The sequence below is a fragment of the Cyclospora cayetanensis genome, unplaced genomic scaffold (genome assembly GCF_002999335.1).
Source record: "Cyclospora cayetanensis isolate NF1_C8 unplaced genomic scaffold, CcayRef3 CcayRef3_contig_65, whole genome shotgun sequence".
Taxonomy (NCBI): domain Eukaryota; phylum Apicomplexa; class Conoidasida; order Eucoccidiorida; family Eimeriidae; genus Cyclospora; species Cyclospora cayetanensis.
Window position 1 is genome coordinate 1 of NW_020312646.1, and position 25832 is coordinate 25832.

At 50.6% G+C, this 25832-nt stretch overlaps 6 protein-coding genes across 6 annotated transcripts; 4 read left to right on the plus strand and 2 right to left on the minus strand.

The window, feature by feature from the left end:
• The first annotated feature begins 4316 nt into the window (after positions 1–4316).
• On the plus strand, positions 4317–5372 carry LOC34620263. Its single transcript, XM_022733521.2, has 2 exons — positions 4317–4924; positions 5129–5372. Exons 1-2 carry the CDS (start codon positions 4317–4319, stop codon positions 5370–5372), a joined length of 852 nt encoding a protein of 283 aa, XP_022587089.2.
• A 1888-nt stretch (positions 5373–7260) lies between these two features.
• On the plus strand, positions 7261–9491 carry LOC34620262. The gene is made up of 5 exons (XM_026335322.1): positions 7261–7651; positions 7771–8237; positions 8396–8793; positions 8917–9149; positions 9301–9491. Exons 1-5 carry the CDS (start codon positions 7261–7263, stop codon positions 9489–9491), a joined length of 1680 nt encoding a protein of 559 aa, XP_026191107.1.
• A 2464-nt stretch (positions 9492–11955) lies between these two features.
• Positions 11956–16295, minus strand: LOC34620261. Its single transcript, XM_026335297.1, has 5 exons — positions 14730–16295; positions 14202–14593; positions 13172–13884; positions 12867–12996; positions 11956–12523 (listed from the first exon to the last, which is right to left on the minus strand). The coding sequence occupies exons 1-5, from the start codon at positions 16293–16295 to the stop codon at positions 11956–11958; spliced, it is 3369 nt and encodes a 1122-aa protein (XP_026191082.1).
• A 1102-nt stretch (positions 16296–17397) lies between these two features.
• Positions 17398–19693, plus strand: LOC113146819 (gastricsin-like). Its single transcript, XM_026335298.1, has 16 exons — positions 17398–17668; positions 17734–17836; positions 17895–18025; positions 18082–18143; positions 18205–18243; positions 18304–18365; positions 18424–18472; positions 18526–18556; positions 18617–18680; positions 18751–18788; positions 19001–19057; positions 19113–19180; positions 19246–19273; positions 19330–19454; positions 19518–19544; positions 19619–19693. The coding sequence occupies exons 1-16, from the start codon at positions 17398–17400 to the stop codon at positions 19691–19693; spliced, it is 1230 nt and encodes a 409-aa protein (XP_026191083.1).
• Positions 19694–20449: 756 nt separating this feature from the next.
• Positions 20450–22902, minus strand: LOC34620260. The gene is made up of 4 exons (XM_022733519.2): positions 22608–22902; positions 22464–22536; positions 20911–22238; positions 20450–20637 (listed from the first exon to the last, which is right to left on the minus strand). Exons 1-4 carry the CDS (start codon positions 22900–22902, stop codon positions 20450–20452), a joined length of 1884 nt encoding a protein of 627 aa, XP_022587087.2.
• Positions 22903–23547: 645 nt separating this feature from the next.
• LOC34620259 lies at positions 23548–25608 on the plus strand. Its single transcript, XM_026335299.1, has 2 exons — positions 23548–24205; positions 24404–25608. The coding sequence occupies exons 1-2, from the start codon at positions 23548–23550 to the stop codon at positions 25606–25608; spliced, it is 1863 nt and encodes a 620-aa protein (XP_026191084.1).
• Positions 25609–25832: the final 224 nt, after the last annotated feature.

Here is a 25832-nt window from a genome sequence, read left to right on the forward strand (position 1 = left end):
AGCCAGTGTGCGATACACAGGGCAAAACACACGCTAATGAATGTCGAATGAGGTGCAAAGGGAGAACCCTTGCCCATGAGGGTCCCTGCACGGAGACGCTAGGTGAGGCCACCAAGCTTGCAGCTGGACTAGTGTGGCCATCCAAGTGCTCCTACCTCCAACACATGTCGGTTGCTATCATGGAGCCTGCCACGAAGCCAGAGCTGTCCTGGCAACGACATCTCGACTGATCATCTTTCATCCTGTACTGCTACCTTTGTGCAGGTTGCGTCTGTACGGAAATGTATCAGCCAGTGTGCGATACACAGGGCAAAACACACGCTAATGAATGTCGAATGAGGTGCAAAGGGAGAACCCTTGCCCATGAGGGTCCCTGCACGGAGACGCTAGGTGAGGCCACCAAGCTTGCAGCTGGTCTGGTGTGGTCATCCAAATGCTCCTACCTCCAACACATGTCGGTTGCTAGCATCTAGTCTGCCACGAAGCCAGAGATTTCCTAGCAAGGCCCTCCCGACTGATTGTGTATTTACTGCGCATGGCTTTCCCTTTTGTGGCAAGCTGCATTGTGCTCGGGGGGGTACCAAGTATTTTGCGAAACACTAATCAATGCCGTATGAAATGCAAGAGGAAAATCCTGGCATACAGGGGGCCATCCGGGAAGCAGTATTGTAATCCAGCTGTTCTGGATTTGCCTTCTTCCCATTCGCCTCTCTTATCTTTATTTGCCTGCTTTTGTAAGCTCTTGAATGTAGCTTATCAATGGTTTTGGGTCACCATGCACAGCTGTTTCGTCTTGTGGTCGCAGTTACATTGAACTGCTTGTGCACCAGTGAGTACAAGCCAGTATGCGATATCCAGGGTCGCATTTACTCCAATAGATGCCTACTAGAGTGCTCTGGAGCCACGTATGCACCCAATCGTCGTTGCATATGTGAGCTGACAAGCTAGGTGGTGGGATCTCAGCAAAGTGGCTAAAGCACAATTCAAGGAAACAGCCTTGTACTTCAAGAAAGATCACTCTTCATGGCTCAGTTTTCGTGTGTTGCATCTCTTCATGTTTGCCTTCGCGTGCGCGACTGCTTCAGTTGCATTTAACCTTCTACACAAAAGGCATTCGGACTTTGAGATTCTGCGCTATGGAACGAGGAACTAGGCCGTTGCGCCACCAGATGACTTGACAATGTATATACCTTCATTGCTGTACCGCATCCGTGTGACTGGCTTATTTATTTTAGTGTATTTAACTGGCTCGGTAGAAATAGTTGCTTTTGCTGTCTTTGATTCTGGCCTGGCGTGCGCGCTGCTCGCCTGGGGACGGACTGCTGGCTTAATTGGCCACAGTATTTGCAGCTGGGCGGCTTCTAGGTTTTCTTAGGCAGACACCACAGACTAGGCTTCAAAGGGGAACTCTGGGCCAATTCAAATTGAGTGATGCACTCACTTATTGAATCTACCCTGCTCAGGACTCAGTTCATAGTCCCATAATTGATCGGACGCCATTGAAAATTACCAGTGCATTGCATAATGTGAGTACTGCTAGCCAAAATCTAATAAATTAGACAGATTGTGCACCTGCTTTGCACTAGGATCCACGAAAGACAGGGCAGGAGAATAAATTGTCTCGTGTCCAAAGCATTGCCACATAATCGATAAGAAGCCCAGTTTGCCTTTACAAGTTCTTAAAAGGCGAGTCATCTGCTCACCAGCCACAGTGCATCTTTCATAATACAAACGAAACACCGCAGATCAATTCAAACACGGCGCCATGTTGGCTTTCCTTGCTGAAACAACAGCTAATCATTTTGCGGCCATTCACGTGGGTCTCTATTTCTCCAATGCTCGAGATTGGCAAAAATTAGCTTCGAAAATCTCCTTCTTGGGTTCTACGCTCTGCAGAAATTCTGCGGGACCGAGCGTGTCCCGTTCGAAGCTGTGGTTTGCACAAACGATCTGCTGCCTTGCATACAATACTTCACGAACTAACGTCCCATCACCACGTAGCTCATTTGTGCTTTTGGCATCGGTGGAATGGAAAGGTTGCTCCCGTTCATGGTGAGACTGAAAAATTTCTATGGCGACAAGGTAGCGGGTGCTGGAATAACGCCTCACTTTGGCTCGAGTGTCACAAACTGCAGGATATAACAGCAGATTCTTTCACATCCCTAATATTGCTTAACTAATGGCGCGATGTAGTCCTGCTCTGTCACTAGCATCGCTGTGCACTGTAATTAGGCGCAGAGACATTGAGCCCACTCACAACTTGCTTATTTCCATGCCATCGTTACCGCTGCTGCACTCTGGAAATTAATGCTTGCACGATCTGAGGAGCTTAGCACGTGTGATTACGAGAGAGGGATTCTATAGACCATCTGCTCGTATTGATGCCACCAGTGGTAGCTGAATGTGGGTTAACTTACTGAACCCGCGTACAGGTCAAATTCATACCTTCTTTGTGCTGTAATGGATTCACTGCTTACGTCATGTTTTTTTATGTTCTCCGTAGGGGATACCCTTTGTAACGCTCTACATGGTCTGTCCATCGGGAGAAATACTGGGCACATGACAAACTGAGCAGAAAGTTACTGGACGCTTTCTTAGAAGGAATACCTTCTTTCCATGCTTGCTCCATTCGGAATTCCGACGTGAGCAAAAGAGCCAACTAGGAAGAGTGCTGTTGCAGCACTAAAACAATTCAAGCATCCACAGCCAGCTGCACGTAGCGCCAGACATACAAGCACACAACGTTGCGTCCTACTGGATTGAGCTAGCGCTACTTTGCAGATAATATGTGATAAGGAGAGCCATACTCAATGAGCAATTACTTATTACTTCAAAAAAAATAGAACTGTTGTAGTAGAAGGTAAATCAGCGTAGCTTAATTTGCCACACCTCTGAACTCACATCTCAAATAATCACTATTGAAAGCTAGGAAGCGTCCCACTAGAACAGCTTCACTCTGTCATTGCCTTGCTCGTCATACATGTCATTTGTGTGAGGGAAGATAGGGGACCATGACTGTGCTCTCCCACAGCCTCAGAAAACTGCGAATATTCGCAGTCGTATAGCAACGTAGCCTACAAGCACGCAGTGTTCATTCATGATATTAGATACAACCAGACAAACAGATCAATCCAATCTGTCCGCTGCGCGTGGCCGCCCGTGGCTGTACAATTATTGGGACATTCCTTTATGTGCTTGCCATATTAGGGCTAAATAAAGGCCAAATTAGGCAATAAGACTACTCGAATTTTCAACAGCTTCAGAAAACTTTCGTGCCTGTGGATCAGGGAGGGCAGTGGTGAACACCTGTATGCGCTCTCTCCTTGAAACCTATCCCACAGAGTTCTTTGGCAATCGAACTCAACCACCTTCCACCCAAACGCGTTTGATCTCAGTATATACCATTATTGTCTCCCTTAGAGGCAGAGAGCCTTCGTAGATTCCGACACTAACAGAGGGTTCTACCCGAACGACTTCAGTTGGGGCACCATGCTACAGATGCGGAATCAGCTCTATTGGCAACCTAAATTGTCCTGGTGTGTAATCTGCCCACGTTATGATCAGGGTCATGTTGGGCAACGAAAACTTCGAGTCACTTCATTCACACAAACTGAAGTATGCAACATGCAAGTCACCAAAGTCCGAGGTCCGTTTATTACAACTGCTACTGACATTACACTCTGGAGTTCGGTCTAATTAGAATATCTTGCTGCAGACGATTGTGCCAAGAAGATAGTATCAACTAAGGTGGAATTCTCAATCGTCACCGATCCTGCTTTATGACAGGTGAGTCGCAGGGCGCTGGTACTCACATGCGGCCCTCACTAGGGTTGACATGTTAGCCCTATGCGTTATATGTACACGAAATTTCACCAATCATACCATATTTACCCATATCTTCTTTGTTTCGCATTAGGACCGTGCGACAGGGAACCTGTGTGATGACACCACCCCTTGGCCCGCCAGCAACAGTTTTCATTCGGGCTGGCCTCTCAGCGAGATATCATATGGACTGGGTCTGACACGATTTTTTGTTGTATGTTATGCATAGCAGAATACTTTCTGCTATCTTGTCTTCTTCCTCCTCAGGAAGACGGTGACTGGACCAGTGAGCTTAGACGAGGGCTGTATTTTTAGGGGGAGCTCGCGCAAGGCGCGTATACCCGTGCTTGTCAGATTCACTGCCCCGAAAGCCGCTGCACTGGTGGTCTAGCCGGCGTCAATACAAGCTGGAAAGGCCTCTTGCCCCTTAGCTGGGCACACCCCAAAGGCTGTATATCCTATTGAACGTCTTAGGGTCATTTGCAACGACGAAGATGATGGGAACCCAGCAGAGCTTTGGGGACTTTGCAAACGGTTTGTCGTTTTACGGAGGCACCCAGCAACAGGACAAGAAGGGTTATTCGATGGTCTCTCTAGATGGCGCCCCAGTGCTCAGCGGAACGCAGGGTAAACCACCAGTCCCCGGCTTTCTTGGCAACATTCTGGGTTCCAATGTTGGCAGTGCCGTCCCTTCAGCTATAAAAGCAGGTTCTGGAGTTTGGGGGACTCCAGAGGGCCTTCCAGGAGGGTCGATGAAGTCTCCAGCTCGTCTACCAGAACAGAACGGCCTACTGCAGACTGGTTTTTCTGCCGTGAAGGATGGAGCTTCACGCATGCTTGATGGCGCGAGCTCAATGGTCACCGCCACCCGAGCTACACTTGCTGATAATCCGCTGTCTTCTCGGAACATGCTCATGTTCGGTGTTGTAGCCGCAGTGGGAGTGTTGTTTATGTTTCTCGCCTTCCTCACTCTCCCACTCCTCGTGTTCGCGCCGTCAAAGTTTTCCCTTCTCTTTACCATGGGCTCCCTTTGTTTCCTCTCTGCTCTGGCCTTCTTGAGGGGTGTTGGAGCGCTCTTTCGGCATCTCATTGAGCCGTCTAGGTAAGCAATCGCCTTGCCAATGTATTTCAACGGTTTCGCGGCGTTTGGGTGTCTTCCCGAACATGGTATGCCTGTTCATATGTTTCCAACATTATAAAATAGCCTTTGTGTGAAGATTAAGTGATAAGTAAAGGTACGCATTGGCGCGCGCAGGCTGTGCGTCTTCACTTACTGAACATTGCATGATCCGCTGTTTGTCTTCAGGCTACCCTTTACCGCGGTGTACTTCTCCTCTCTTTTCCTGACTCTCTACGCCACTTTGATGGCCAAGTCCTACGTGCTTACTCTCGTTTTTTCGCTATCACAGCTCTGCGGCTTGGCTTCTTTCCTTGTGTCTTACATTCCGGGCGGCACGCACATGCTCAAGTTCTTAGGACAAGCCGCATGGCAGCTGCTGCGAAAGGCGTTCAAGTGCGGGGAGTCGCGCGATCTCCCGCTTCCAATGTAGTTTGTGGTCTATATACAGCTGTGGGTGCCATGTCGTCTGTCTCGTAAAAACCGGCCTTGCGCACCCCGTTGCTTAAATACCAGGCTGCGCCACGCAGGACCTCAACCGGGCCCATACTTTCCTTCATATACATCAGCGCGTTGACGAGCAGTATCTATGCCAGTTGGGAGAGTTTCTTATCTTAGAGGATCGTTTGTGCAAATGGAATTCTGGATAGAGCGCCATCGTAGGCCAAACTACGGTCTAGGGCAAGGTCCTACTTTTGCAGCCGAATAGCTTTACTTTTGCTGCTTCTATGTCACTCAGACTTTTTTCTGAGAATAGGAGCTACGGACAGGGTGTATCGATGGATTTCGAATAAAGCCTAGCCATTAGGGAATGTCGCATCGCATTCAAACGACTTTTGCAGCACTTCTACAGGCAGTTTTGTCGCCTAATGTATATTTTGGTCTAGTGCGCCAGATTTTCATAAAAGATATAGGGCTATTAGGAAACAACGCAGTTCCTCGTCTTTCGTAGCGCATGCCAATCGTGTGGGGGCTGCAGTGACCACCGGGACAAACCCGTTGAGGACAGGTGCAGGTTTGAGGGGTCGTTCGGCTGTGCGAAGCCAACGATACGCCCCCGTACCGAACCCTAGTGCTAGTTAAGAGTTTCCTTGGCAATTTCTGAGTAGTTTGCAATTTAGTATTACAGGCTGAACACATTTTTGCTGGACGCGACGCATCTTCACCGGAAAATCGGTTCTCTTGTATCACTTATGCCTTTTCTTTCCAAAAAGGAAGTTGTCTCACGGATCCACATGTAAGCCTGCGTTTTTTGCTGCTCAAATCCACCAAAAGGAGCGTTAGAACAGGCTCTTTGATAGGGCGCGGGGAGCGGCACGTCCTAAATCTCTTTTCATTAGTGCATTAAAAGGCGTGTAGCTTGCGCTTTCTACTTTAAGATGCTTATTATCGTTGATAATGTACAGATATATGGATTCAGGCGTACGACCCTTCCCTAATCTATTCAATGAATAATGCTCTGGGGAACTGGCGCTCCATTGAAAGCTCCTGAGTAGCAAGCTGTTACGCTGTGAACAGTCAATCGCCCTTGCAGATAAAGATAGTTGAGTCTGTAATTTGCCTGATTTTGGTTTCTTTGGGCTACTCTTGGATGCTGAAGCATAGAAAGGGGCAAGGAACATTGAAACGAAAAGTAAAAGATGTTAGCAACCGCAGTGGCATTTTGTTGCGTCAAAGGAAAATTCGTGCTAAGAGAATCTTAAATTGATATTGTGTAAATTCAATATGCCATTTGAAAACCTTCCAATGGGCTATAGTACTCCGCATGTCCGTTAGGCAACGCCTCGGTCGGCTCGCCCAAACCCTGAACATCTGCAAGGTGCCTCTCTGCTGAATGCGAGCATTTACTCCAGAAGCTCCGATGTACGTGGTTCCATATCACTTATGTGAGATAAAGGTTTTGGAGCGTGATCGGGGTAGAATACAGGTACTTTTCCGCTTTTTCGTTTGTTCCACCCCTGCTTGCGTATATCGAGCAGTGACCCTACCTCTGAACGAGTGGGATTCCCTAGTGTCCTGAAATATTCTATGCTTATTTATTTCCATGCTATAAAGTCCCCTGTCTTCCATTGTTGCCACCTGAAGAGTCGTACAGCGGCCGTAACTCTCAGAGAACTCTGCCTCTTGGGCCCTGAACTCAGGTGACGGTGTGCTGCCATTATTGTGCGTGGCAAACGTGTTCACACAAGGGCGTGCCACAGAGCTACCGATTTTGTGGATAGCACAATTTTGCCGCTGTGGCCGTAAGAAACTGGCACTGTCTCGAGCCGTTCTTGCTCGCAGGTACAGCCATTTCCGTTGAACTTATACCTTAGTTAGCAATGTCAAGGTACATTCACCGAGCACTTTGCGCCTTTGCCGCGGCCGCAATCATATCTCCTTTGAGTACATGTGGACATGATGCCCCAGTTCCTCACAGTGCTCAACCTGGCGTAGAGCAAAGCCCACAAATGCCAAATGCAGGTACTGTGCCCTACGGCCACCATTACCCGCATCCCCCCGCATCCGATCCTTCTGCTGCGTATCCACACCCTCCATCTACACATGAACCACACGGCTATGGGGACCCCCATCACCCGCTGCCTCCTAACAATCATGAGAACGCGGCATCTGCTCCTCCTCCTCCCCAGTATGCTCTATGGGAGCAGTCCTCCGGTACAACCGAGCTGCTTACCCACTCCTGGCACCCTCCCCTGACTGCGGAAAATCTCAGTAAGCGCTGAACCCGGTTTGCTTATCAGAAAGCTTTTCTGCAAGGTTCAATTCGTGTAACAGCGGGTGTTATACCATCGTCACGGGGATGCCTCAAGCGGGATTTCTCTCTGTTTCAGGCCAGTGGGATGTTGCAATGGCCACAGTTCCGTCCGGGGAACACCTTGTGCTGTTGCCCGGGGACGCTAACCGGACGGGACAGTTTTGGCATCGGAACGCTATTCCAGCCATGCAATTTGAGGTGCAGTTTGGGTTTGGGGTTTTTGGAAAGGACAATCAAACGCAGGAAACAGCTGAAGCAGTTGCTCACCACAGCGACGGCCAACCTGAAGGGTTTGCCTTTTGGTATGTCTACGAGTCATATACAAGCGTATACCCAAGATCCCCCGAAGAGCAAACAAGCTGGAGCCTTATTGGTTACAAAAACAATCCTAAAGGACTCGGGGTTGTTTTTAAGTCAGTGGATCGGGATGGCCGCCTTAACCCCTCGATTTCATGTATTCATAACACTGCAGACGGCAGGGAACTAGCCAAAGAACTCCCCACGTCCAGTGCCTTTTTCTATCAGTACAGGAATAAGACTGCTGTAAGGTTCTTGCACAAGCAACCGCTATGAACAAATTTTAGAGAATGTTGGCACATTTTGGCATTTTGTTTGTGGGTTCTGGAAAGTATAGCCATCAATACGGCTGCGTCTTCTCCTCCGTGTGCATCGGTTACCGGCTGTATTGCTTTTTTTTTCAGCCTGTGCTCTTCCGCGTCATTGTTGGAGATCAAGGAGTAGTTGCCCAAATCCGTGAATCGGTCACTTCTGCGTGGGCTACAGCCTGCTCTTTGGATCACGTCCGCCTACACCCCCATGGTTTCATTGGTTTCACAGGTCATAACAGACCTGCTGGGCAAGTACCACATGCGCACCAGCATCCGGGGGATCAGGTTGTACTGTACTTCGTCAAGACGTGGAGTATGGAACCTCTTGCGCCTACCCAGCATACAGCTACTCCGCAGCTTGCAGCCTATTCTTCCGACGAGAAACATGTGGCAACTGAAGCTGACGCACATCTGCCCCACAATGAGCAATACGGAATTTACTCCGACTTTTCACACCCATCTTCCTATGCGCCCCCTAGCCATAACAATGCGTAAGTCGGCTGCTACCCATAAAGTCCTGTAGGCTTTGTTCTTCCCGATGTCACCCCGTCTTGCGAGTTAGAGCCAGTGCATGATTGCTAAGAGAACGAACGAACGTTAGTGTTACACTTCAGGGATCAAACGGTTATGGGATTGCTGCAATCTATTGGAAATCAAATCAGCATGCTAAGTATGGAGGTTGACGAGTTACGGCAAGATCTGCGAAAGCACTGGGGAGACGAAGGTCCGGAGGCCGTGAAATCCCTCAAGTCTGAGCTGACTGGTTTCAAGGATTTGTTTAAGCGGCACTCGCAACAGCATTCCTCTGCTCTAAACACTATCCACAAACATGTTGAGACCAAAGCAAGTAGGCATTTGAGTTCTCCTGCCCCAGCAGTGCTGCTATGAGATATATCGGTGGCTATTCACGTCAGCTATGTTTGGGCAAAGTGTCGTTTTGCCGGGGAAAAAGCGCAAGATTTCCTGTGTGCTTTTGCATGCTGAAACTTTGCATTCAGGCTCTGCAAAAGATGGGGACTCTTCAATTATCTCGAGGCTCACCGATTTGTCAAGCCAGATTGAGAAGGATGTGACAATGAGATATGCGAATTCGTTCCTACTCTCAATGGCAGCACTTGTTCTGGTCATACTGTTTGCCCTTTGTTCTTGGAGGAAGTTCCACGATATAGAAAAGAAGCACATGCTCTGAAGCAGTCAGAGTTCTAGGTCCCGTGTGATCTGTATCCAAAATGTGGAAGAATGTGCAGTGCTTAGATTCCTTGCTAGTGTGGATGTGTTTTGGGGGGGCGTATAAGTGAAACCGTGTGCTCGACTTCTCTTTCCTTTTGTGGGCTTTCCCCTGAAGGGAAGCTCATAAGACCAGGAGTATGAACACATCTCTTCCTTTGTTATACTTTTACGCTCACACTGGGAAGACCCAGTCGGACCCCTGGTAGGCATGAGACAGAGGAGGGATGTAGCAGTTCTACGCTCAACGGCATACGGGTGTGCTATGGCCGTCGAACTTGCTGTACAATGCAGAGATCAAGCATTCATTCATTTGTCACCGACAAAAAGAACAGAAATATCACAAATGTTAACGCATAGAAAACTCAATGAAAGGTTGAATGACCGCCGCCTTTCGTGTATCCTGTCATACTAGATTTGATATAAACGAAGCTGTGTTCGGGATTTTCCAGGACGGAGCGCACGGTATAAGCAAGTGTTTAAGATGGCATACCAAGATCTTTGTATTACCATATCTTCAACCAAACAGGGGTTGCTTTATTCAGGGAGAAAACCCTGCGCAAGCGTTCACCACGGGGCATGGGCAGGTATGTGGGATGGCAGCCGCTCCCACCCTTAGTGTATTTATAATAATACTGAACGAATGAACCCATGCGCCTAGGGACGTCCTTACTAATAGCACGACGCCCCTTTCCATGTTCCTTGCCCGCTGTCTACGCCGTGCTCGTTTCCTCCTGAGAAAACCGGAGAAGGGTATCAGCGCCAGAGAAACAGCGCATCCCCGGGCTTCTACGATGTGGTAGCTGAAGCGCTGAGTATGGTAGGATATTGCTTTGTTTGTACAGCAACAGACTTTCTATATCTAGAATGTCCTGGACTGCTCAACTGTGTTCAGTGATGAATGTGTGGTGGTACAGCCAGTAGATAAATACACCAATAAAAATTAGTAGGTTACAATCATTTCAACAGGCAATTTAAAGACCAGATTTGTCTGCGAAATCGCGGTAGAGGAGATAGGCACATCTGCATTCGACTTCAATCCTCATGCCGGAACGCTCTCGAGCGAGTAGAGCCAGTGTCGACTGGCGCCATGATAATACACGGAAGAGCACTTTATAGTCCAATGCGCGGAAGACGACCATTGTGTGAGTGCATGCATATTGTTTTATCCTACAAAAATAGAGTACAGTAGAATTGTTTGTCTTCCGCCGCGGCATCATGAGCAGGTTATGCGGTACTCAGGAGGGCTGTCACCCTTCGCCTTCGGGACATGATTGAATGACCAGTGTCTTTGCTCCAATCCTGTAGGAAGCCATTCTCTGTCCGGTCCAGTTTCGAAAGTGGAAATACGTATCGGCAATGGCTTTGCAAATTCTAGCGGAGTTAGTCGTATGAGGTGGAGGGAGGCGCAGAACGGACAACAGTCCGTTCCCCGCGTTGAGCCCGAGGACATGTCCTAGGAACGTTGGAGTCATAGCAGCATCACTCAATTTCCTGTTTTAAGGTACCCCCATACCTGTCTCCTCTTCCTTAAATCCGACCTCACTCCCATTGCCGCAGCCTTGCCCATTCTGCGGCATTTTCTTTTGGTCACTGCTCCCTGCGCCTTTCCTTAAAGGTAAAAGGAGTGAAAGGAATCAAAGCCAGCTGATATTGGAGAGCTAGGCTTAAAAGACAATATGCTTTAGCACCCAAGTAATCATTAATGGAAAAATGGGACATTTATTCTCTAAATCACTCGCGCTGCCACTGGAAGCAGCTTCCATTCCACACTGACTTCCCATGTGTTCAAGCGGGAGAAACGGAAGAACTTCTCGCCCAGAACGTCTAAACCCAAGTAAGTACTAGCCGAAATCACGTAAAGTATAATAAAGAAGCGCCAGTATTCTTCACCTTGTCCGGTTCTTGTCCCTTGTTCTACAGGAGGACTGGTATGCTTTCCCCCTTGATGGCTTTCAAGCTTTTCTGATGAGCTGCAACAAACGGGCTGTCCAATGCAGCTTCCGCTTAGAACGGCAAAGATGCCGTATTCTGTTGGTCTCAGACACAAAAACGTGTCCCATTAAAATCAAAGATGTGGAATCTATTTTAGACGGAAGCGAGCTAGATAGGGTTCAGGGCATTCCGCTGAAGGGCAAAACATGCGCAGCAATAGTTCTGAAACGGCGCAGCGCTTTGGTCTTGCTATTTAATTCGAAAACTTCCAAAGAGTGCTTCAAAGAAAACGTCACAAAGTTGTGTGCAGCACAGCAAATACTCCAGGAAGGTGGTGGAGAGAAGCCTTGAGGGTAAACGGCGGCATAGGAGACATGAGGGCTCCCCAGATTGCCAGCAAAGCAAGCACGAACATAGGCTTCATAGCCTTATTTCCTGCTATGCAAATGCGCATATTTGCTCCATTGTTATGGCTGATAATGGGGCTGCAGCTATTGAGAATCACTGCTGGTGTGTAAGACTGCATCCCCTCTAGCTTTCCTATTACTGGAAAAGCATTCGCTGTTTGAAACTTTAGCGGAGCGAGAGCCAAACTGCATAGCGCGCTTCTTCGCTACAGAGCTGAAAGGTAACCTACAGAGAACTGCACAGAGCCGCAACAGCCATTTGTTTCCACAACACAAAGTACTGCCTCCCTCCTCACCCTTGCAGCTGTTGCTGCCAGACATCAAGTGCTCAGCCCTAGCGTTCAGTTCTCTTCCAGGCCCCTGTAGACTCTCCCCAGATCCGGGCTCTGAGTGCAGGGTTCCACAAGAGGAAGTTCCAGCTTGTTGCAGATTTTGCATCTGACCGTCGACAGTTGCCAACAGCCGTTGCATGAGCCCTTCTGCTTCCCGAGACAGAGTACGGTCAGGCTGAACAATGTGCGAAAATGGCACAAATTTGCAGACGAAACAAAGTAGATTTTCATCAAGAAACGGAAAGCGAGCCAAGCGGCCAAAGGCACCCAGGGAACGCGCATCGCGGCCCATGTTCCGGAACCAGAGTCGTTTCAGGTCCCTGCGTGCAGTTATAGCGTACAAAAAGAAAAGCGCAGGCATTAAGGCTTAGACGCCGCTTGCTGACCGCACAACTGGGTAATGCTCTGTACGAAGACTCTGCTAGTATGGCGGCCCAACTAAAACCTCCGCAAACAAACAGAGACTACATTATGATCCATAGCGTAATACTGCGCGACCCCAGCTCCTGCGATTAGCAGATTGGCAACTACAGTGACAAGAGGCCGTGTGAAGCAATGGAGATAAACTGCTTTCAAGGAAAGGCGTATTCTATTTTGCTATACCAACAACAGATGACCTTTGAACCTTCAAAACGGGCACAAGATGCCTGCGCTCATTCTTACAGTATTTGTTCTTTCCGAAGAGCCTCCCCTCCTTGTTTCAAGTTTGCTGTCCTATGTCGCCCGTATCCACCGAAGAGTTCGTCCGCCCCACTGCCCATCAATACCACCGAGCTCTGCAGGATGTAGGTGCCTGAAGAAAATTCACAAAAATGGGTACACCTGACGCAGTTGTGCACTCTGGAGCAGCACTTCCTGCACATGCGCCGAGTATAATGTATCATTTGCCATCCAAGCGTTGGACGGGTACTTCGCAGAAACAGCGTCGAATTCAATCCGTGTCCCTCAGAATGGAAGTCGCGGCTTGCCTGTTTCTGCATCGATGCATTTTTGGCGCCTCGGATCCAAAGAAGACCACTCGGATGCTTCTGCGGCGTGCATCGCCATAAATGGCCGCCCACTAGAAGTGGTGGCTAGGGGAACGCCGCAGGGCAGGGAGGCAAGCGACTCAAAAGGAGCAGGAACTTTCGCTTTGCCGGGAACGTCTGTTCCGCAGCCGCTGTGTTGACCACTCTGAGTGCCAGTAGAAGTAAACGTGCACCTCAGTTGTCGCCTACGGTGAACAGGGCAGGTTTTCTGGATGGCAATCCCTAGAGCAGAGACCTTGATTTTTCCGCGCCCGTTCAAATAAATCTCACCATTGTCCATAGCGTCGGGGCCCTCTGCTTCGGCGCACTGTGTCGCGACATTGCGCAGTTTTTCGCAACACAGCTTGCAGGCAAAGTGCGCGCAGCCCTCTTTGGCTTGCCGCCGGCATACCCCGCATGATACATCGCACGCCCATTGACGCCCTCGGCCCTCTGAAGACTGTCTGAATGGAGACTTTTTCCCTTGGACAGGTGTTTCACGCTCTAAAACATCTCCTTGAGTGGAGGCACCCCCGTTTCTCGCTGGCTGAGACCTCATGCGATGATGCGGGGGAGGCCTAATCAGCAGGTCGGTCCAAAGGGCCGAATTTCGCAGCAGCAGACGCCACTCTGTGCTTTGTCCAAAGCTAGGAGATACCAGATAGCCGACCCCCCTGGGTCAGCAAACACAAGCGCAAAGACGACAGCACATGTACAGATGTTACGAGCGCCCAAGTGTATACCCTGGGATGGAGGGGCATTGAGAGACAAAGCTGCCCTTTGCGTGAACGAAACGCAAGCGTAATACCAGAATTCGCACTATCCTAGTATGCGTAGGATCACGTGTATTAAGAGAACTACAACACCCCGATGAACACCATGGCCGCAGATGTGTAGAGGCTGCATCGATACCACGAAGGCCGTCTTTTCCAGAAAGCACATGCCCGAGCGGATCCCATCAGGACGTCGCCTAGCAAAGTCCACTGCCTACCGTGACGCGAAATACAGAGGAGCCGCAATGTTGAAGTCCATGTGGCTTCTCTTGGGGTGAATTGCCTCCAGCAGCTGGGTACGGTGTTCTGCAGTGTCTGCACTCCCCACGTCTATGGCGACAAGCCGTAATTCCAGCCCCCACTCGCCAATAGTTACGAGGCTGCAGTTGGGCGGCCCCTGTGTGGCTTCGGCGCTAGCGCCTCCCCGCCTGCAGGGGGAGCCCAGGCAATGCAGCAGCTGCAGCAAATCCTCGTAGCTCCGCAATGCTGTCATTCGGTCGGGAGCCTCTGCCGAGAAGCCAACAGACACCAGCTCCACAACAACCAGCTGCTGGGGAACAGCCTTTTCCGATGGATACGCCGCAGGAGATCTGCCCGGGTTTTCCGCAGCCTTGGCCGCCTGAAGCAGCGAACAGCGCCCTCCACAATGCAAGAGCACCCTCCCTGACGCGCACTCATCTGCGTGCAGCCCCCAGGGCCTCCGCCTCCTGCTTCAGGTGTCTGCGTGTACACCCCACAACACTCACCATGGCAGCCGCGAGGACCCGTAGCACCATCCCCGCCAGAAGCGTCGAGTCGACGCCTCCAGAAAAGAGTAGCCCCACGAATGCAGGGGACGCCGCAGCAGCGGTGCTGGTCGCGTCAAGATCAGAGTGAGCGTTAATCCTGCCGAGAGCCTCTGGCAATGCTCTGGACACTGCATCGATGATCTGGCTGTAGAGACATTTCAGCACCTCAGCAGACGTCGGCGCGGTCGCGTTTCCCACGAACAACGCCGCCCCGCTACATGAGATGTTTGGGGAATCAGCCGCAGAAAAAGCCTTGGAAAGTTTTGTAGGGCCCCAAAGAATGGTTTCAAGTTGAGTCTCAGAAGGCCCAAGAGCTCGCAGTGCTCCACAGAGCACGCTGCTCTGGGAGCACCCACCAAAGTGCTGCTGCCAGAATGCCTCCCGTGCTGTGCAGCAGTCAGTGCAAGCACACCACAAGTGGTCACCACGTAAGACGCTGGGCTGTGCCCATGGGATGCAGAACGCCGTGGCCCCTCCAGAGGGAGCTGCGCTGCGTAGACACGCAGCATCCGGATCTTCCTCGGAGGCGACACCCAAGGGCAAGACTGCTGAGCCGAGAACTCGCTTCTCTTGCAGCGAATCGGCAAGCTCCCATAGATCCAAGATCCACACCCCGTCCACGGGCACCTCCGTGACATGCACGCGCGAACCCTTGACGGCGAGAGCAGGCCTTCCGGCCAGCCGCAACATTGCTGCCGAGGGTGTCAATGCGAAGAGGGGCCCCTCTACTGCACGCCTAGGGGGCTGCTCCACCGCCAGGAGCGATGCCAAACCCAGCTTGTCTCTACAAAAGAACAACAGCCCGAAGGTGTCAGAATGAAACACAAGAGAGAACGCAGCAGATGGGTAGGACACGGATGGTAAATTTTGGTCAGATTGAAAGACAGAACTGGCGCTTGCAGAGTGCTCCGAAGAAACAGGCGCATAAGGACAGCGCCAACGACAAAGGCGTGACAAAACTGAACAGACGCGTCGCGCGTAGGCGGCACGAGCCGGCCCCAATGACTCCAAGCGGTCAGTCCACGTAGGATCTATGGCTGGCAGTCCACTAGGCACACTGACGGCGGCCAGACAGTCTGGCGAGCCTAACACGGCTTCCTTGCTGCAGTCCGGGGTTCGATCATGGTGCGGAGAGACGACAGATGCACGCCATTCTCTGCGTGCAGCTACAGCGCTGATGCTACTGGCCTCTTTTAGATCAGACAGCGAGGTGAGCAGGTCTGCCCAAGCCTCGGAGCCCTGAGAAGGATGTAAACCCGCATCCTCATGTACAACTAACGTTTCGCGCGTCTGCATGCAGCAGGAGCCAGAGGAACTGTCGCGAGGGTGTACCGATGAAGGCTCTGCAGTTTGAGACTGGAGCACTCGATTGGCGGCAAAGGCAATCTGCAGGCCGGCGCTGTCACTAAACTCAGCCCCATCAGAAAGATGGGGGCATCCTGTACGCACTACAAAAAGTCCCTTACACTCTAGAGGAACGGGGCACCCCGCTGGCCAGATGGATACGAGGAAAGCGCCTTCCATTCGCCAGGTGGAGGAACAAAAACGACAAAAGTGGACAAAACCCGGTTCTTCGCCCCCATAGACTGAGGGAAACGAAGCGATAAAGGTGGTAGGAAGCCTACACGGAGACCATTTGGTGGCCTTAAGTGGAGTGCATGTAGAATGCGGGAGCGACAGGATGGCGTCTGCCGGCTCCGCACGAGGAAAACAGACAAATTTCACATTATGCGTTAAAGCCAGCGCCTAACTCTCTGTAAATCCCAACTAAGTCGCATTCAAAAGTCATTATGTTCAATGGCACGCATGGAAGCGCTATAGGGGTTCCTAGGTGTCTTGGGGGCCCCTGGGAGGACCTTATGGATATTCGGCCGATCGCCCAGAGTGTCGATTGCCGGGAAGAAGGTGAACAGAATGTTTTTGATATGCCGAAACTAACCTTGGTGGCATAATAAAGGGAATGTCAAGAGGACTGGAGTCAGAGTGTTCTGCATTCACACGACGATCAAGGTGTGATCCGGCTGTCGACTGTTTCATGATCACTTGCTGGCAAAAGGTCACTGTTTGACGGAAGCGAATGCCGGACTTATTGGCAGAAATAGTGCACGGATGGTACGTATCAATGCTTGCGATGATATTAGCTGGGGATTCAGAGTTCAGTGGCTTGCGATAACGGCCCACTCTGCCCGCATGCCTCACCCACAGTCGGAAACATCACTGGAACGGCCGGTTAGACCATTTGATCAACCTCTTTAAGTACGCTAACTGCGATTTCACCGCCGGGTTTTACCGGGTAAGCAGCCTTCCTAAAATATGGGCGCGCTTCTTCTGTCGATGGTCGGTGACAAAATCGCAAGCAGGCGTGGAAGTCCATGTGCTTCCTTAGCCAACCACAACGAAATTCGAAAAGTATGTCTAAAAATACACGTAGCTTGACTGATTTTTCGGAAAGTGAAAAGTAGAGCTCTACAATCGGCATTATGCAGCGTCTGCTGCGGTGTCTCGACACTGCTACGGGGTATCTGATCGGCAGTCTATCTAAATTTGGTGTTTGGTTTCAGCCATCAAATGGGCAGCTCTCCTATTAAGGCAGCGCCACCAGTGTGGTCACAAGCTGGTCAAAAGAATGAGGCTATTGAGCGTAATTGTCCCCATGTTGACATGCCATGCAACCTTCACTGCATCAGGAGCACCGGTTTCTGTTGAACACAGTGATTTCTCTCTCAAACTCAATAAAATAGACAGTATCATCGAAAGAAACCATGTTCGGATGATTCACAAGAGGGGGCTTTACTACAGACGGTCACCAACTAGTTTCTTGCAACTGGGTCAAAAAACGTTGTCCCGCTTCACTGGCATCCGACTGCATGATCAAGTGCTTGCATCGAAGAAATTGGGTAAACTCTTGCATACTTTTATGAGGATTAAAAGCTTTAAATCATGTACACCATTGCGTGCACAGCTACGTACTTCGCTAATATCGAAATTGGAACGGATCCTGTTTCAACTTTTCGTGTTCTTTTCGATACTGGATCATGCGAGTTTTGGGTCCCTGATGAATCCTGGTAGGTTCCTACGACCAAATACAGGCCAAAAGCATTCAGCGACAACGATCTTAAATAGCCTGTCAAAGCAGTGCCGTGGACACCGGAAATACAGGAAAAGCTCAACGTTTGAAGGCCGTTTTAACGAAGACGGGACCCCCAGTTTGATGGATGTGCAATACCTCAGCGGCTCTCTTCAGGGCTATGACGGTCAGAATGATCTAGATTCGACTGTCGGAATGACTACTTCAAAAGTTTTTAAATAGGCTACGAAACTGTTCATCTTAGCGACGGCATCTTTGTTCCGCACACAAATATCGGTTTCGCTGTATGTGCCGTAACATTAACAGTTAACAACGCGTTCCTGCAGTGTTTGATCATTTTAACAGACGCGGCTTGATATACCGTTGCTTCAAGACTTGGAATGGGTAAGACAGATGAAAGGCAGTGCCTATGCAACGACTGGCATCATGAGCGATATTACGAAGGATGGCATCGTCGGCCTTGGGTTCAAAAACCACGAAATAAGCGAACGCGGAGTACTCCCCTTGTACGTGCCACGAAGTATATAGGCTGTCTTGCATGAGCCCAATGTTATTAACAACTAGCGTCGACCGGATTGTCTCGAGTCAAGTCTTGAAAAAGCGGAAGCTTGCGGTATGTTGATACTTCCAATATTGATTTGAGAATCCCATCATAGGCCAGTACAGAATCAGTTCGCTTACTATCTCTCGGCTGATGGTATATGACTACTGTTGAGTACGCATGTAGTTCAGTCCTGAGTATACGGAATACGAATAGGAGGGGCCTTGACTTTCGGCGGTGCTGACCTGTCAAAGAAAGAAAGCCCCGCAGAGGAATTCAGGTTCGCAGCGTAAATCTCTGCACAATATATTCTTGCATAATTCGCTACGCTTACTGGTGTTCTTGCGTAGCTGGGCAGCTGTGGATCCCTCCAACAGCTACTGGACAGGTAGTACTAATCTTTTTGCGTTGATTTCGCAAGAGAAGCGACCTCCATGAGTTCTTACCCCCACAGTCCACGTCCTGAGTGTCAGAAAAGCAGGCCGGCGGTCCTCCTATGCTACGCGTGTCGCCGAATTTTCAGGCAGGCAGCACGACGAGCACGAGAGTAAGATTTGTGAGCTTTTAGCTGGGTTGTTCAAGCCTGATGGTGCCAAACAGCTGGAGGTGCCTCTATCATCGACACGGGCACCTACTTGATATATGCCCCAACGGTGGGTCTCCTTGAAGACAAGTGCAGCATAATCTGTACGGCAATGCAGAAACCAGAGAGTGATGGACCGGTACTTGTCCGACCTTCACATCTCGTCATGTAAAGACAAGGACTCTCTCCCTGATCTGGTAAGCCTCGAAATGCGACTGACCTCGACCCCTGTGTTCCGCATATTCAAAATTTCGCTCCCCAGGTTTTCCAGTTTAAAGGAGTGCCCAAAAGTAGGAAGCACTTGCGTAACGCATGTGTGGCTGCTTCCATATGTTCGCATGACCAGACGGACAACCCACTGTTGTTGAATTACAGCTGGGACCCGACGACTACGTTTTGGAATTTATAAATGATGACGGCGGTCATGAATGCATGCTGGGAATTGCAGCTGATGACTCGGAAGCGGAAGACGTACGCGTATTGTCGATTCGCACGCTTAGCTTATTCACTACCTAATTACGCCTTGCTTCTCAGGGTTTGACAGGATGGACATTCGGACAGGTACGGAACCGTCGTAAAAAGGCCATGCATAAATATATTCTCTATGCGATTAACAACGCAAACGCTTTCTGTAGGTGCTCCTGAGGGGCTACTACACTGTGTTTGACCGAGATAACCTTGCTGTCGGGTTTGTCAGGGCGAAGCATTGACTCATCCTATTTTGCTCGATACAAAATATGGTGGCGCACCCATGTACCTTCCGAACTTGTCACTTTTTGTGAACGCAAAATGCGTAATCAGAGTCGAATTAGACGCATTGAGTAGCGCTGTTAGTCTTAACAGGACAAAACGAGTGAACACGAAGCGTTGGCTGCTTGCCATTCCCGTTACCTCAAGCAGCTCTTGCCAAATGCACGTCGGTTTATCATCATGAAAACCATAGAATTCTCTCAGTTTAGCAAAATCGATTTAACAACGGCATTCCCTGTGATGTATGCGTCAAGCAGCACACCGCACGGCTGTGGAGGTATTGAAAGTCACCTCATCTGCATTTACTTATACAATCAAACAGCGTTTAACTGAACTGCTTAACAGTTATATCGCTAGTACATCGCCGCGCAGCAAGAACAATGTCGATGAACTCGTCAAGCACATGCAACATGGTCTCTCAAACGGAGAACCTTTACCTCCCCGCCCCTCTTCTTCGGGTCTTTCGTGAGTGGCATAATTAACAAAAGAATATATGATGGAGGGACTGCTAAGGCCCATAAAGTGAGGCACACTTTGCACAATTCTGCATCAAGTGCCGCTCCCTGCTGACACCTCTCCACCTGGAGCACTTGCTATGGAACGATATCCTCTGGACCCACGGCACTGAGGGTACGTATAAATGGACAATATTCGAGCACAAGGAAAAATATATAACAGCATAAAGTGAAATGCTTATCAAAGAATCAAGTCATCATTCAATCGCGAAGACCGAGAAGGTATGCGCCTGTTTCGCTGAGGTAGAAGCGACCTCCTTCAAGAAAAACCTGTTTTCCAACCACCAGTTCCTTGTATTTGCCATCTTCTGGCGGGACGTACCCGATTGGCCGGATCTGCGCGTTGCCAGCCATATCGCTCGAGCCTTCGATCCCCCCAAGAAGTGGCCCTGAGAAAACAACATGCCCGCTACCCTACAAATCATGGACAGTGGGCTCCACCAGTATCAAAGCTAAAATTTCGATAGTTTACTTTCTCAAGAAAAAGCAGTAATGCTCACGCCACAATTTTGTAGTGTCTGCACAGGCCAAGGCGGGAGGGAATTCATTATTTTGGGCGAGTGACTTTTGATTATGTCAATTCATTATTCTATAAACTAATGCTCACTCTCCTTAAATATTGCGTAATCCACTAAAAGGTGTTGTAAAAATCTGCTTCTTACCTTGGGTCTTGGCATGTCGAGGCGTAGTTGATTCCGGATTGGCAAACCCCACGGCTGTAAAAGTCATGGAGATAACCGGAGCCTTTTTTTTTGTCCCGTTAAGCTCATCGCTGCACATGCTAATGCCAATAGTTGATGATTTGTCCGCATCTACTGTTTGATCCCCCCTTGCTTCCGTTACCAGAAGCTTGTCGGATGAAGGCACGCCAGAATTGGCTGCATTATTTTCTTGGTTCTCATGTAATGTAGCGTCCCCTTCTTCAGCATCACCTTTACCAGCAGCCTCTCTGCCTTCTTGTGCCTCCTCCATGACATCGCGCTGAGATTCTTCCGGCCTCCCTGATGGTAGCGGTCGGCTTTCAAGGCTTGTTTGGTCGTCTTCTGAAGATTGGTTGGCCTGTAGTGTCGCGCAGTCCTCGTCGGCCGCCTTCTTCTCCCCTCCATCAGGCACCTGACGAGGAAGGAGAGAAATCGGTGATGCTTCTTTCGCACTCATTTTATCGCCCCCAAACGATTCTAACGGCTCAGAAGCCTCTGTTGCATCCTTGTAGTCTTGCTGTTCCTCATGCTCCGCAGCTTCCACTGGCTTTGTCTTTTCGCAAGCTGTGCCTCCCGCCTTTTCCCTTTCACTTGCGAGGTCACCGCCCACGCACTCCTTTTCTATATGCATCAATCCGACATATTCTACGGTGCGCGGGAAACTGGCCGCCAAGAAAGCGTCGCGTGGCGTATTCCCGGGTTGGGTGGATCCAGTTGTCAAGAACTCCTGGGGTGACCCCCACCCCAGCTGCGGAAAGTGACTCCTGCCTGGACCTGTAGCGTCACACCTTGGCCTAAATGGCTCAAGGAGGGTCCGGTCAGCTCGAGGCGACAGAGGCGGCGGGATCACGGGGATTAATTTCCTATTTTGTGACCCTTGATCAACGGAATAATCCCAAGCCTGGCAAGGGAGGAAAGTCTGCGATGGATGGGGAGGGTTATAGCCCTCAGGTGGTAGTATTACCGCTTTAGACTGGTACGCAGCTGATGGGAGCACTGCGCCAGCTTCCCTGAGTGCAACTGGAACTGGATTGTCCGAGGTCTCGTGCACGCAGTTAGGGGGAGGACTGGTGTCTCTAATGTGGTAGCCCATATTGAAACGTGAACCTAAGGTATACCTGTGTGGATACATTCGCATTGCATTGTTCATTCTAAATTGCATTTCTGTTGAAAAGTCTCTCCTGGGCCCTTGACAGCATAGAGCGTCCGAGACTGCTCCCGCAGCTGCACGCCGCACAACAGGAAAACAGAGCGACCCTGCAAAAGCCTCCTCAGCACGGAAGCAAAAGCTTTAAAAAGTATAGTCTCTGAAACTCGTGTTTTAGTGGCTCTAATGTGGCAAATGCCCATTGCTTACCAAATAGAGGAAAATCAAAGAAGCGGCATTCCGGGGGCGGTTTCCCCCCTACGTTAGAAGTCGCCATTTTGTAGCTTTACCAGTAGCAGATTTACGGCACCGAGGAAAACGGACGACTCACTAACAGCCTTCAAGTCAAAGTAGCTGTGCGGTAGGCTGGACTACAGCATCGGTTGAGGGGTTGTGACACGCTGTTGTTGCGCCGCCGAGAAAACGGCAGTTATTAAGCCCTACGGTCGAAAAAGCGAATAAACCCTATTTAAAACCAATTGAGGCAAACGGAGATAGGGGGAGAGGCAGCTTTCTGCCGCACACGCAGACGCAGGGGGTCGCAGGGCAGCAGCGGTGATCTTCGCTGCTAGAATTTTGCTGCACATGCCTAACCGGAAAGCAACAGCATTTTCCCAATGATTGCTGTTTTCTCCGAGGGGATAAGGAGGCATCCAATGCTGCTTCGGGTGAATGAGGTTTATTGCGGCAATGGTTACAGCATAGACTATTGAAAGCTCCGTAAGTTCCGCGTAAGGCACACGCTGGGAAGACCCCCTGTAAGTCGATGCTAGGCTAACAGATTGTCTTTGTTCATGAAGTAGCATCCGATTCAGTCATTTCTGCGGCACTTCGGTAACAAAAAAGAGAGTAGCTGATGGATTTCCTTATTAGTTCTCTATCGGGCAGGGAAAAAAACTGGATACCGCACCTTTTGGTGCATCGGGCGCACACCGCAACAGCCCTGCCCGCCCTTCCACCACGCTTAGGGTTTCTTGGCAAAAAATAGGACAGACCAGTACTTTCATAGACGCCCGTAGGTAGTCCAAAGATGGGTTACTGTTATCTTTCAGAGAAACTAGCGAGAACGCGACTAAAAGCGGGGAATTTCTATTAGTCACTACGGGTTATCGAGTTTCGTTGGCATTGCCAGGCCTATTGCGTCCTTCGAGGGTTTTCATCCAGCAACTACTACCTTTCTGGTCTCCTAGTATCTGCCTTTTCTGGGGAATGCAGGTGATCTGTTGAGCTGGGGTCACCTGCGAACAACACCCGCAGCCACCACCCACAAAATTTGTGTAAACTTTTGCACCTGAAAGGTTGAATTATCGTGACGGCAGATAGGGCAGCCGCAATGTCTTTATCCCGGGACTATTCTCCCGCTGCTGCGTGAAGAAGGATTGTTTGTGCTGCATCCGTCGTCGACCGCTTGGTATACTGCCATACGCAAATACAGGTCGCTCAGGCATGCAATGCATCCGTCTTGCGAGGCATCCCAAGCTATTTTAGTGCCCGATGCGTCTATTTCTCTTCCCCTTTCCTCCGCTGTTAAAAGTGCACCTTACAATGCATCCGCTGCCTTGTCAGTTGAATTCTCTGTGACTGCTGACAAGGAGGCACTGCCTAATGTAATCGCCTACTGTACGTTCTTGGGAAGAGTCTACGACGCGGGGTCTCTCTCATCCTGGTCACTCAACGATGTAAAGGGATCCTCGAGGGGCTGCCCCGCCTCGACTCCCCTCTGCGGGCGGCGTGCTGCGGAGGCCGACAATCAAACGATCCCCGACAAGGACCAGCAGCTGGTTTCTGCGGATACCGAGCTGCCTCTTGCACCCTTCATTCTGCCCGCCACATCGGTTGAGCAATTCGTGAGGGATTGTCTATCCTTTACCGTAGTGCGCACAGCGGATTCTGAGGGTGCCCGCAGTAAGGAAGCACTCGCCAAGGCCCCCGGCACCCGGAGCGAGGGAAAGGAAAAGGGGGGAAGGTCGATGGTAGGCCTCCGGTCCGCAATTCCACACGGAGAGACCCGTATGGTGGAGATGCCAGTGGCGGAGTTGCTGCTGCTTAACGAAGGAGAATGTGTGCACCTCCCAGAAGGGATGCACGACATTCTCTCGAGCCTTAAAGGTACATAGCAAGAAGCGCAAGATTTTGCGTACAAGTTTTCCTTCCCTCGCTCTCTGCACTCCTATTTCTACCTGTCCTTTAACAGCGCAGGATGCGGAGAACGCCGCATAGGTCTGTGGCGCTGCCCTTGAGCGTTTCCCAAACCACATCACAGATTTACGCCATTATACGCTTTGGGGTTCGGCGTGTGGGTTGCAGGGATTGCCTCTTTCCGCATTAGGGTGAGGGCGCGCAACTCCTTGCTCTCTCGAGAACTGCGTCACCTTTTGAATCCGGTGTGGCTTCACATAAAGGGCGTTCGTGCCCTTCCGCCCATCGGCCCACCCGTCTCCCAGATCCAATGCACGCATAGAACGTCTGGGGAAACCAAGGCTGCCACCCCAGCACCGCTCAAAAAAAGAGCGTTGGGGGCCGCAGCGAGATCGGCAGCAGCTGATTCCAACCTGCCTGCACCCCCTGCGCTCGCAGAAGAGTCAAAGTGCCTTTTTGAGGAGCCCTTCGAGCGACGCACCTCAGTGACGGAGGGCCAGTCGAAGGCAGGGGCCGCCAGTGAAGGAGGGGGGCCCCTGAGATATTTTGCACGGGCCCGATGTTTCAGTAGAAACTTGGAAACTGAGCCTACAGCCCCGACGGGCCCTCCGGACGCTCTGCATGTCCGGTGGAACCGTGGCTTTCTCTGTTTCTGGGGTCCTGCGGCCTTAAGCCAAAAAGAGCTCAGGGATTTTCTCGAGGAGCAGCGCCTGGAGGTCAGGCTGTGCTGCTCGGAAGAGAACGCTGGACTCACGAACACCACAGAATCCCAGTTCGGAGAGAAAGCAGCCTCAGGCAAGACGCAGGGGAAGCAGCCCCACAGACCGGGAACTGCAGCCGAGCCATCCGCTTCAGCGAAGATGGCGACTGTGAAGCATGTGCGTGACGGGGGAAACAGTGCAGCTACTGCAGTCTTATTAGATGCCCCCGCACAGTCCCTAGCCTCGAGCACCCCCAGCGATAACAACGGCAACACGATGCTTCCTGAGTGCCCAACTTCCCCTCGTAGCCTTCCGTACGGCCGTGCCGCTTTTTGCCTGAGCGCCTTAGCCGCGTGTGGTGCCACGCGTCTCTCCCTCTCCGCCAGAGTTCTGCCAGTGCTGGCCGACTGCACGCTTGGCGGAAGTAAAAGCGGTGACAGCCCCTTAGCAGGCCTCAGAGCAAGCGCACTTGACTTTGTCACATACGAAACCAGAATGACCCTTCGCCTCAGACTTGCTGAGCCCCTCTTTCAATTCGTGCCGTTCATCCTCTCCCCAAGAGCGATTCAAGATGCTTCGAGGACTCAGGCAAGACCGTTACAGTGGAGAGGGAGTTTACGAGCTAGGCGTCTGTTGAGGATGCACCAAACTGTCCCTACGGCTCACAGCTAAGAGTTGCTATTCGCACTGCTGACATATAAACCCTGCAGACGGCATTGGTGTCTTAGTGGCCTCTAAAGGGTTGCACAGAGATGCTGCATGTGTGTCAGCTCTAGCGTCGTGCAGCGGGCTTTGTAAAAAGGAGCAGCACTAAGAACACTTCCCTTGATCCGGTGCCTATGCACCTTGCCCATGAAGGAGTCGATACAGGCCGCCTGAACCATGGGTTTGCTGAG